The 12819-nt window shown below is 39.6% G+C and overlaps 1 protein-coding gene across 1 annotated transcript in view; it reads left to right on the plus strand.

The window, feature by feature from the left end:
• SLC44A5 (solute carrier family 44 member 5) overlaps positions 1 to 10123 on the plus strand; it is a 70314-nt gene extending 60191 nt beyond the window's left edge. The window contains exons 19-22 of the mRNA XM_066555608.1: positions 1641 to 1711; positions 2786 to 2874; positions 3504 to 3588; positions 5179 to 10123. Coding sequence (XP_066411705.1) covers positions 1641 to 1711; positions 2786 to 2874; positions 3504 to 3588; positions 5179 to 5291 — 358 coding nt within the window. The 3' untranslated portion in view covers positions 5292 to 10123. The remainder of the gene's footprint in view (positions 1 to 1640; positions 1712 to 2785; positions 2875 to 3503; positions 3589 to 5178) is intronic.
• Positions 10124 to 12819: the final 2696 nt, after the last annotated feature.

Consider the following 12819-nt stretch of genomic DNA (forward strand, 5'->3'; position numbering starts at 1 on the left):
TGGTCCTTTAAATTCCTAAGTACCCAGTACATTGTAATAATGCCTCCAAGAAACAAGTGGAGCCCCTGAGAGGAGATCTGCAGATAGATGGGAATGGGGTGCTCATCATCTGTCATATGTTTGTTTTTTGAGCTTTGGTCCACTTGGTCTGAGAAAGGGAAAGCAGGAAAACCTAAGTCTTCAGATTCATTCAGAAATCTTATGAGGTGTTGGAGAGTGGAAGTAAAGAAGACAGAATACTTTCCAAAAGATTGTCTTTAACATAACCAGATGTCCTCTGATGCTTGGAAATTTCCTGGCCCTTTTTTCCACTACCGAGTGTGTTGCCAAACTCCCTGTTCTCATCAGTACTTTCCTTCTTTGCTCCTGGCTCCTCCTTTGCTACTGTAAGATCAAAATGTAATGGGAGAATAACTTAGGAGCAGACCATATTGATGCAATACAACACAATCTAATTACCAAGCAAGAGACTCAGTAAAACTGGTTAGGTGGTTTAAAAGCATTAAGTGAAGGACTGGAGGAGGAGGGAAATGGAGACAAGGGCTGAAAGACGAAAGTGGAAATGGCACTTAAGAAAGAAGAGAAAAGGACTGGAGCTGGGAGATGGAATATCTTCACTGTGTTACCTTGTACTAATATCAGGACAGTCATGTCCATACTGAGTAATGGCTGTGCAATAGGAGAGAAGCTGCCTTCATTTCCTTACAGAATATCACCTCTCTGCTCTTTGTGATTTTGCTCTTAACCAGTAAGAGCAATAGTTAAGAGCTAGACATATAATTTTGTTGTTTCAAATAAAGATGTTTTTATCTTGTGCATTTTGCTAAATCTGAATTCTGACAGGTTAATGATGATTTGTCTCTTTAGTAGTTCTTAACATTTATTTTTCGCAGTAGTCAGTACTGTGTATTACCACATCCATAGTGGCAATATGGCCCCCTGTGCTATCAAGAGGTTGAAGATACAAAGTTAATTTTTCATCCAATTATTTATCTGCAGTTTATGGTAAGACAGGCTGTCTGAACATTGAGCAGAAACTCCCTGCTGTACTCCAATGAGAGCTGCAGATTTATTATCAGCTTTTCTGTCTGCCTTCGTTCATCTGTGATTATCTTCCCGCTCTGAAGTTTCCTGCCTTCTGTGTTGTACCATGATATCTTAGAATAGTAGATTTGGCATATTATAAGGTCATGAAAGATGGCCAGAAGGACCAAGTGAAAAGGAGGCCTACCAGCAATCTACATAAATATGGCTTTTTGTTTTGATGTGTCCTTCTCCTATTCTGGCCTGGCTTATCTGTGCCCCTAGAAGTAAGGCTGAAATAAAAATATTTTGAAGTTTTGGGTTGGTTGATTTTTTTTAAACCAACTCGAGGAATAAATAGTCTCCATGTCAGTCCTGTAGCAGCATTGCTACATTAAGGCCTTGCCCAACAAAGGCTCAGTGCTTTTTTGCCTCCTGAGATGATGCTGTAGCAGTACCCATCTCAGCACTACCTGTCTGTGGTGCTGTGTTGTCAGCCTGTAAAACCAGCAGAAGACAGCTTCTGGTCATGTTTTGCAATTATCCATAGATTTAAGGAGAAAGAATACAAATGTCTGGTTGTGATGATTATGTCTCATTTGTCCTTTGCTAAACAGGGTTGCAGTTCTGGACAAGGTTACAGACTTCCTTCTATTTCTGGGGAAAATCCTTGTTGCTGGTGGTGTAGGTAAGCTGCTTGTTTGTTTTCTAAATGGTATGCTTTATTTTCTGGTACCCACAAGCACGTCTGCCATATTCATATGTGCTTAGTTAGCAGCTGGAGGTTCTCATTTGTCTAACTATTTGGAAATCTGTTTCTGTGTTTCTAGGATTTGCTAGATTGATCTAAAACCATTTTTTTCCCTTTCTCCCCCCTGCCCAGCACTTGGTTTGCCTTGACAGTGCCTTTTCCATAATTGCTTTTACAGCTTTTGAATGTGTGGCTGGTGCAAGGACTTCTGCAGCTGCATCATCATAGTTGAATCAAACCAAATTCGCATCCAATAAGTCAGCCACAGTCAGTTCTCCTTTTGTAAGAACTGAACAAAATTGCAAATGAGATTCACCTGGTAACAGCCTATAGATGTGGTGGTACAGGTCTGCAGGACCTGAAGCTTTGCTGTATTTGAGCCCCTTATATCTATAAGCTATAGTAAAAGAAATAGGGTATTTCTAGCATCCTTATAGGGTTTTCTTTGTTATCTGTAGATGTCAAATAGATTATTCAGTAGAGTAGTTATCAAGTAAACTATTCATGGTTTTTTGTAACAGAAAAGTGGCTTTCTATCTTTTAAATGAAGCACTTTCAGAAATCCAGGTTGGCAGTGTTCTGTTGTGGTTTTTCCAAATTGTCACAGCAGTTTCAAAAACCTATTTTACAAATAGCCATATTTTGCATTCTGTATACTTTCAAAGTTAACTAATTAATTATATTTTAATCAAAAGTAAAACTAGTACCAAGAGCTGATATAAAGTGTTTTGTCATCACTGTGGAATTACAGTATTTATTAATTTTGCTGTTAAATTCAGTAGAATAGTGAAACAAAACAACTCATTAAAGTCTTTCTGGGCCCATTAATATCTTTATGGTAATTGATTAATTTACATATCTCTTCTGTTAAATAATTAGTATTGAAGAATGTATTGTTTACAAACTTGTATTGAAACCAGCCTTGGATCTGTTTTCTGTCTTATCCATTTCTTTAGATCCTGGGAAATTAGAGCTAGCATGGAAATAACTAATTGCTTGTGCTTCTTGCAGGTGTTCTTGCATTCTTTTTCTTCACACAGAGAATACCAGTCTTTGGACAGGAAGTGCCAATGCTAAATTACTACTGGGTACCATTGTTGGTAGGCAACCATTTAATTTCCTGAATGCTTGGGGCAGTTTGAGGTGCTCAGACTACTCAGGGCATGGTCTGGTAACAGCTTCTTTGGTCAGCATCTCAGTGGCATAGTATCCGCTCAAGTGAGGACTGAGCTGCTGCACTCCAATCCTTGGGATCCTTCAGGCAGAAGTGGCACTGCAGTGGCTCTGAATCTTCAGAAAAATTAGGTTTCACATTTCCCCAGACTTCCCAGGCAGCAAGACACTGATGACAGTGTGGCTTCTAATGGAAGGGACTTGCAATGCATCTCTCTCTCCTTTTGTAAGCCCCCCCTTAAATTTCAGAACATCTCTAGGCTGAGTGATTCTTGAAGGAGTTTGGAATATTCTTGGCATATATTCTCCTCAGAGGTTGAAATAATTTCAGTTTGGAGCTATTTCCAGCTGGAAAACTAGAAGCTACTACATGTTAGGATGCAGTGTCTTGAACCTGTGATCCCTGTCCACAGTATTAGTAACCTTTGGTAGAAATACAGAGCTGAGATTAAATTCTTCTAAATTTGCATAGCAGACTAGGCTTCTGACTTGTGTTAATACTACCACAGTGGTGCTGAAAGAAATTTGGGGGTTTATTGTGGTTTGTTTTTTGTAGACGGTCATCATTGGCTCCTACTTAGTTGCACATGGGTTCTTCAGCGTCTATGCAATGTGTGTCGACACACTTTTCCTCTGCTTTTGTAAGTACTACATTTTCTTTCAGTAATACCTGCAAGTCATGGAAAGAGGAGTAAAAAATCATCTTATCCATCCTTCCAGACACAGAGATCTGGTGGCATACTAGCAAACCGTATGAAAAATTAGCAGCTTCTTCTTTTCATATTGGCTCTGTGATATGGTCTTCCATGCTTTAGTGTTCAAATTTAATTACTTTAAGAAGTGTAAGGTAGCTTTATGGTTTATGGAAATATCTGGCTTTTGTTTTTCAGATGTTCCTTAAATTTCATTAAGTTTGCTTCTGGGTGCTTTGTGAAGAGCCCTGTACAATATTGATTTGCTTAAGCATCTTGACAGTAACAAATATATTCTTTGGTATATAGATGGCACTTTGTTTTCATTTTAACAACCCTGAGCAAAGTATTATGCTGAGTTACCTCAAAGATTCTGTGAAATACCACTTGAAGCTAACTGTCTCTTGGACTCCCAATGGCAAACAATCAAAGGGACTGCTGTTCAGGCTGCCCAGATAGAGAATACTAAAATCACAAAAGAAATCTGCTGTTCTTGAATTAGGATATGATTATAAGAAGCAGGTGTCCTTAGCATGTAGTACCTTCCATGTGCTGTATTTTTCTATAATGAAAGCCATTCTGGTAGGTCCAAGTGTGTTGCCATGTGGCAGGACACAAGTAGAAGTTAGTTACATGGTAGTGGTTGTTCTTGCAATTTGCAAATTATTTGATAATACTAAGGGAAATAGTCATAGGCTTCATCTTTCATAAAAATCCATATATATATGGATTACTGAAGTGAGGCAGACATGGTAATACTGATTCTTTAAACACTCACTTTAACCTCACTTCCATAGAAACTAAGGTTAGCAAGGATTCTGAAAAACTGGGTTGCCAAAGAATCACAGGAACAAGATCAGTTAGAAAACTCAAAATTGGTATTTAGTTGAGAGCTACATCCTATTTATCTCATTTTATGGGCTTTGGTTCTAAGCAAACATTATGACAGGCAGACATAGCACTAATAACACTCAGCTCCTACTTTTCTATAGGGAAAAAAGTAATGTCTGCCTTGTTTATTTATATTCTGTTCTATTTCCCATGCTCCCATTAAGTAATGAACAATAGATCAGATAGAATATTATTAATTCACGGCAACAGGTTCTCAAGTAAACTTTGTCTTAGGCAGTGAAAAATGGTCCAGTTTTAGAAAGTGCTTAACTCCATGGCTGTCTTTGTGACACATTTTCTAGCAAGAGATTTCCAAAATAGCAGGGTTCAGTGAAGGAATGAGAGTTTCTGAAAATTTCTACCTATACTGCCAAACCAAAGATCTGGAGAATAAAAGGGATATATTGCTATCATTAAAAAATGACAAGATGTTTGTGTCTCTGCATCATGTAAAACCTCTTGTGGTCTAAGAAAATAGAAATTTGATAATGTCATTCATCAACTTAATAATAAAGCTAAATTACCTTGATTTCATTTCTTTTAATGTTGGGTCTATTGCTCTCTCCTTTTTTCAATTCTTTTTGTGTCTCTGTGTGTGTGGTTGTACTGCTGTTTCCTTTTTTGACTGGTCTTGCTGTGTAAATTCAGGTGAAGACCTGGAAAGAAATGATGGATCTACAGCAAAGCCCTACTTCATGTCAGCTAGCCTCCACCGAATTCTAGGGAAGAAGAAACTGAGCCCTAAGAAGGCAGCGGGATAATGAACGCTAAACCTCAACATCAAAAAGTGTCACTTTTAAGCAAAACGTGTATAAAGTAGGCAAAAGTAAAAACTGTAAATGATGCTTCTGGTTAATGGGTGATTCTTTTTTCCTTTTGCTTATATAAAAAAAAAGAGCAACATTGGTAACATTTAACTAGTTTAAATGCTTAAGCTAACAGCTGTGAAAACAAGGCCACATTTTAGTTTATAGAGTGCCTATGAAAAGGAAAATGTAAATTTGAAACTTTTATAAGTCTATAATGATGTTTTAATAACTTTTGTAATACAAGTTGCTGCCTTAGATGACAGCAGTTTTGATAATGTTTCTTATAAGTGTATATTTGTAAAAGAAATTCAGGCAATTTTTCGAAAGCACTAATGTATAACCTAATTAGCCATAAAAAAAGATAGTTTGGGACTCCAGTTAATGAGGAGATGGTACTAAATTTGTAAATATGGTGCTATGATTGTATTTTTTTGTACAAGCTGGTTTGCAGCTATTTAAACTGTGATTATACATGCATTAATGATTTCCTACACTGAAAAATGTAGTGATATTTTAATCACATCCACAACTGCATCTTTTAAGACATGATGGTACCCTGCAGATCCCAAAGAAGGTAGTCAGAAAATACTTAAGTTGATACTGTTTAAAGTGAAGTTTTATGGGAGTTGTGCTTAAAAGATTATATAACTGAGAGAAGGTCCCACTGCAGCTGAAGTGATTTGTGGTTTACACAAATGAGGTTTCATCTGGTACAAGATGGTGAATGTATAATTTTTAGCTGATGTCTAAGAGAGATGCACATGTGTTAATATCCCCCTAACCCTGACAAGTCTCTGATTGCGTTCTGTGTTACAGGGAGGTTGAGCTTCACTGAAAGGAAAACTAAATGCAGTCCTTTTTTCTGTTGACTGAAAGTCTTCGCTCTGTGTGTGTGCACAAGGAGTTCCATTGCCTCTGCCTAGCTTAGAAGGGCTCCAAGCCATTGGAATGACTTTGCAGGTGCAGAGGGCTGGGGCTGCACTTCCTGCACGTTTCCATGCTCCCAGTGGCTCACACAGTAAGGTACTAGGACATTGAACTCAAATCTTCTCATGGTACAGAATGAGTTATTCAACTACTGAAAGATGCTCTGAAAGATTTAGTTTGCTTTTTGATTGTTAAATTTGCCCAGTCGTTAGTACAAAGTCATTCATACACCTGTTGGTAGAAAGCGCATTAACGTTCGGTGGGGTTTATGACCCTCCCAGTAGTGGAATTGTCACTGCCATTAAGTAACATCTCTGCTGATGGAAAAAGTCTTAACACTGGAGAGTTTATCAAGTCTGTTACTACCAAGACAGAGCTAAAAATACTTTAATTTATTTGTCTCCTGGGGGAGCCAAGGACCCAGCCATACTGAGGCCTGCCCCTATTTTTCATGGATTCCAGTGGATTGAAAAAGTTATTTCAGTACTTTCCAGAAGTGCCATGTGCCATAAATTTGCCAGTTCTGTGACTGAAGTTTAGCACCTGGAAATACTTTTCTAACCCTAGATGTCCATTGGTGCCACAAAAAGAAGTGCAAATTCTTTTCCAGATGGTTTGAAGGCAAGTTTCTGGGGAAAGTTTACTGACCATCTACATCCCAATGGGATTTTGCTGTCTAACTTACAGCTCTGATTTGTGATGTCTGTGATCACTGCAAAGGCAGTAATATTGTCCTTCATGCCATGGGTCTGGGGTCATATTGATGCACAAGCGACCACCATCCACACCCTTGCAGTCATGGGCATGGTAAGATCTTGAAATTCAGTGACCTGAGGTGCAGGTGGGAGTATCCTTGTAAGCCTTCTCTTTGGACCACTGTATGCTGGAGCCTTTTCCCTGAAGCAAAAATGAGGAGTTCAGTTTAGGACTCCAATAATGTAAAATAAAGGCGTATGGTTTCAAATATAGCTACTGATTATAGGCACCTTAGATTTTGGTAACCCCTCCTGAGATACCCTAGAGGAAGCTTGACTTTTAGAAAGGACTGGGAATCCCACCTTTGGGAAATAAAAGGACTCCTGAGAGATTTTTTCATCATCATCGTCGTCATCATCATCATCATCATTCCTTTCTCACTATGTGCATGGTATGGATTACACTCCCCCACACCCCCCCACCCCGTGATTCTAATATTTTTTGAGAATTAAGTCAGTAACTTTTGGGGGTACGTGTAACCATTCTGTGATTAAAGAAGCTGTTGGTCTTGTTACAATCCATGTTTTAAAGCTTTTTTCTTTTAATACTACTGATTAATATTCAGCTAAAGAAACTGCATTACATGATCTATATTTCTACTCGACTTGAGTGTCTTACTGGGAGCTCAATTGAAAAAGCATATTTCTGAATATAGCTTGCTTTTTTATCATATGAATGTAACCACAGAGTTTACTAGGAATAAAACGTAATAGGAAATAGTATACAGTTATTTGACTAGAAAACTTTTGTAACAAACCTATGCATTTACTAAAGGAATTTCTAAAAGTGAAAGTTTTAAATTGTATTATTATTTATATATGGTAAAAATTATATATATGTATAAGTTTGCTCCTCTCACTATTTTGTGAAAGTATTTAGAATGTAACTGATCATCATTTTTGAGAAGAAAATTTAAAAGCCATTTTCTTATGATGTAATTATGAGAACTGTGAAAATACAAAGCAATACCATGTAGATTTTGTAATTAATAAATTCAGTAAGTAATAATTATTTAATATTAAAATTGGCTTTTTAGAAATAAATTGCAAATAATTAGTCAAAATAATACAAATATTTACTCGGGAAAGGTTCACCTAAGATATTTGAAGACTATCTTATTAAAATGGTTCCTAATTAATCCTGTGGCCAGAATCTGCAGATGCACACCACAGAGGAGGTACTAATATTGACGTTTTTGGATTTGGACTTTTACTTTGTTGCTTGCTTTAGTATGAAATTAAAAATTCCTTTTTTTACTGTAGTGAGTGGAACACAGTAAAATATGCCATGTGCTTTGCTGCTCAGCCCACCAGGGCTGGTGACACAGTGCCCACAGTGCACTGGGTCAGTGCTTGCGGTGCTGATGGATGCAGGCGCGGGAGATCCCAGAACCAGCAGGCTCCTGAGCTGCCCAGGGTCATGCCAGGCACCTTCTCCCTGGGAGGAGCTGTGGAAAAGCAGGTGGATCTGAAGAAAGACCCTTTTACATGAGTAGAAAAATAAACATTCTCAAAATCACAAACAAGCAGAATGTAGAAACCAAGACAGTAGAAAACACCTGCTATCACATCCATGTGATCACATTTGTTTAGTTTGGTTTGGATTCATTGTATCTCCCTAAAGCATATTAGTGAACGGCTTTCATTTACATGTTTTATACCAAAGTTTTAATGTCAAGCCTTCAAATTTTGTAAGGAAAAAAAAAAAAACACCACAAAAAACCAACAAAAAACCACCACACACACACACACACAAAACCATCAAAACAAAACAAACCCCATGGAAACAAAACACAGAAACAAGAAGATAGGATCATTTCTTCTGATGAGGATTTTTTTTCCAAACAGTATTCAGCAGATGATTCTTGGGTGATCCAAGAATGCTGAATATTCCTTTAAATGTTAGTATTCTATGAAATATTTCACTATTGCATGTTCTACTGTAGAACAGGAAAAATATTTTGGTGGATGCAATGTCAGGCTGATTCTTCAATTGTCAGTAAGTGTTCTTCCACAAGTGGGCTGTCAAAGAAGTGGTTATGAAGAATAAACTGACTGTTTTTGAGTAACCCAGAATGTCTCCCTTTGACCAGTTGCTCAGCCTGGACAGCTGTATCCTTGCAGACAAAGTGCCTTACTGGCTGTTACTTTACCTGGCTTACATTTTGAAATTCATTTATACTGTGTAGACTACAAAACAGAAAAGGCTAGAGAGGAAAACCAACACTTTATTTCAAATTGACTAACAAAAAATCAACTGTAGTAAGGATGTCAGGTGTGTTTGCACTGTGTGATGCAGCACACTGTTGCTGTTGAGAGATTATGAAAATTGATGGTGTGGTCCAGGAGAAAATGTAACAATAGTGTTGCAAATAAATGAAAACAATGCAAGACTGTTCCATTTTTATACAGTAGATTTTTAAAATAGCTTTAATTTGTGATATAGTGGACTTCTGAGTGGGGCCTATTCTGCTTTCTGTTTACAATGATCATGTGTATTGTACCTGTGTAACTGTGGGTAGAACTGGGCTCTTGCTACTTACAACACAAGGAATAAAACTAAAAATTACATATATGTTACTGTAATACATTTATTTGTGTGTTTATAAACATAAGGTTCCTTCTCCATTTCAAGACTGATAATTTCCTATTCTGGAACCATTTTATAAATTGTTCTAAATTTTTAAACTTTTGATACAGGCAATGATTTTTGGGGTAATTTGTAATTTGTACTGCACTGTAAACAATTGAAAATGAGTGTTTCTTCATGTTCAAGTAATACTAGTGCTATTAGTATTAAAATTGTCTGTTACCCTATGCTACAAAATGTCCATATAATTTGTCCCAAATAATGAGTTTTAAAGCCATAAAAATGGCTCTTTGAGGTTTAAGAAATGAAAGGTAGGTTTCATTAATATGATTCTTAAGATCGTATTGTTTTGTCAAAACCAAATTAACACGAGCATGATTATTTGAGCTCTAAATCCTGTTGCTTCTGCTATGCAGAAATAGAATCCTATTGTTTAAATATCTTTGATAACGGAAGTGCTCAATTCTGTTTCGCAGTTCTTGGGGATTGTTCTAATAAAGATTTCCATACAAGCCGGAGTGCGTCTGCGCCGCGCCGGGCTGTGTGCGGGGCTGTGCGGGGCGGGCCGGGGGCTCTGCCGAGCGGAGCGGGGACGGGGCGGCTCCGGCTGCGCCGGGGCCGAGCGGGACGCGGGGCGCGTTTGGTGCCGCCGGGGCCGAGCGGGACGCGGGGCGCGTTTGGTGCCGCCGGGGCCGAGCGGGACGCGGGGCGCGTTTGGTGCCGCCGGGGCCGAGCGGGACGCGGGGCGCGTTTGGTGCCGCCGGGGCCGAGCGGGACGCGGGGCGCGTTTGGTGCCGCCGGGGCCGAGCGGGACGCGGGGCGCGTTTGGTGCCGCCGGGGCCGAGCGGGACGCGGGGCGCGTTTGGTGCCGCCGGGGCCGAGCGGGACGCGGGGCGCGTTTGGTGCCGCCGGGGCGCGGGTGCGGGGCGCGTTTGGTGCCTGCCGAGGGCATGCGGGGCAACCGCTGCCGCGGAGGAGCAGAGCAGAGGAGGCCCCAGGAGGGGCCGCTGCTCCTGGTTGGAGGGGAATTCTGGGGTTTATTTATAAAGGACGGAGGATTGTTGTATCTTTTCATTTAAATTTAGATTTTTTTAAACAATGTAATAATAAACTATACTGGGTTTTGTCTGAATCTGAATTGAGATCTTATATGAAGCAAGGTGTATGGCTGAAATGATACCATAGAACTCAGTAGAAATCTTTTTTGGAGTTTAGGAGGCTCACAGTCATATTTTCCCCTGTCTTCGTGAGAAGTGAAGAAACCTTTACTGTACACCATGAGTTGGCTGAGCATCACAGGCAGATGACCTGTGGCAGATGACTCCCAATCTGGCCAGTTTGTGTATGTTTTTCTGGAGGACAGAAAAAGAAAAAGGCCACCACCAAGCCCCATGCAAAAGCTTTTCAGAGATGGGGATGGAATTCATTCAGCAGACATAGCAGTGTGAAGCCCCTAAAACAGTTACTTTCAAGAGATGATGGGTTAAAGCATAGAATATAAAGCAGTTATGGGAAATATTCAATGTTAGGAAATCACATAGAGCAATAAATTGGGTAAGGTATGGAACATAATGACAGGGAAGAGATAAGGACAGACAGTGATAAGTTCAGTGCATTTCAGAGTCAAGAACAACTGCTGGGTAAAGCACGTTTAGGGCCAACATGTCAAATTGACCCTGAGACCCTTGCCAAGGCCTGGAGACTAAGCCAACTACACCGGGAATTGACCAAATTTGGGGAGAGGTTCAAAAGTTTAAAGAGGAAGACTCCTCGAAGCTAATGAAGGCCGACCGGAACGACCCCTGAGAAGATCCTCAAAAGAGAAGTCCCCGCCCACGCTCCGCCTACACCACTCCCCATATGTATATGCATGAATATGATGTAATCCCAAACCTAAAACTGTATAAAAAGGTATGCTTTTGCTGTAAGGATTTAGAAATCCCATTTTAGGATTTCTCCGACGTCGTAATAAAATACCTCCTGCTTATTTGACTGAGTCTCTTAAGCAGTAATTTCTCGCCTTTTGGGGCAAAAATCGGCATCATTTCTGGCGACCCAGATGGGACGAAGCAGGGGATCCAGGATCTGAGGAGTCCCCTCGCTGGGTCCGGGGCTGGGACCCTCTGGGCGCCCCTGACGACTTTTTGTCAGAAGAGACTCCCCCTCGGACCAAGCGCTCTTTGGTGGACGAAGGGTTCCCTGCATCTCCTGCTTCTCCTGCTCCAAATTAAAGAGGTATTTTTATCATTGTTCATTGGTTTTAGGATAAAGCGCTTTATGGGAACACGGGGTCAGACGTGACCACCGGAGGGTAAACCAGAGGACGCTCTGGTAAAAAATCCCTAATTGGTATTTTTGGGTACCTTTTGGTAATTGGTGTCTTTGCTAACCAGTAATTGATGCCTTTGGTGGGTACCTTTTGGTAATTGGTGTCTTTGCTAACCAGTAATTGATGCCTTTGGTGGGTACCTTTTGGTAATTGGTGTCTTTGCTAACCAGTAATTGATGCCTTTGGTGGGTACCTTTTGGTAATTGGTGTCTTTGCTAACCAGTAATTGATGCCTTTGGTGGGTACCTTTTGGTAATTGGTGTCTTTGCTAACCAGTAATTGATGCCTTTGGTGGGTACCTTTTGGTAATTGGTGTCTTTGCTAACCAGTAATTGATGCCTTTGGTGGGTACCTTTTGGTAATTGGTGTCTTTGCTAACCAGTAATTGATGCCTTTGGTGGGTACCTTTTGGTAATTGGTGTCTTTGCTAACCAGTAATTGATGCCTTTGGTGGGTACCTTTTGGTAATTGGAAGAAAAAAAGAAAAAAAAAAAAGGAAAAAAAAAAAAAAAAAAAAAGAGGGAAAAAAAAAAAAAAGAAAAATAATAAGGAGAGTAAGAAAAAAAGAGGCAAGACTCTGATGCACTTGTTCTTCTTGTATTGATCTTGTTGGTTTGTTTGAAACTGTGATTTAAGGGTTAAAAAGAGTGGTCAGTTTTTGTTTTTATCTGAACTGAACTAAATTCCGGGACTCGGTCCAATTTTCTCCACTCCCTTGGAGGAACTTGGAAGGAGTGTATACGTTTTATACCTTTGTTTAACCCTGTTGTATGCTTTGATGTATTGACTGTAAGATTTTTGCAAAGGGACGAGTTAAGTGGTTTTTATGTTGTCTGAAATTTGTTGTGATATTATCGGCAAAACTGTACTATTGATTTA

The sequence above is a fragment of the Molothrus aeneus genome, chromosome 9 (genome assembly GCF_037042795.1).
Source record: "Molothrus aeneus isolate 106 chromosome 9, BPBGC_Maene_1.0, whole genome shotgun sequence".
In the NCBI taxonomy this organism is placed as follows: domain Eukaryota; kingdom Metazoa; phylum Chordata; class Aves; order Passeriformes; family Icteridae; genus Molothrus; species Molothrus aeneus.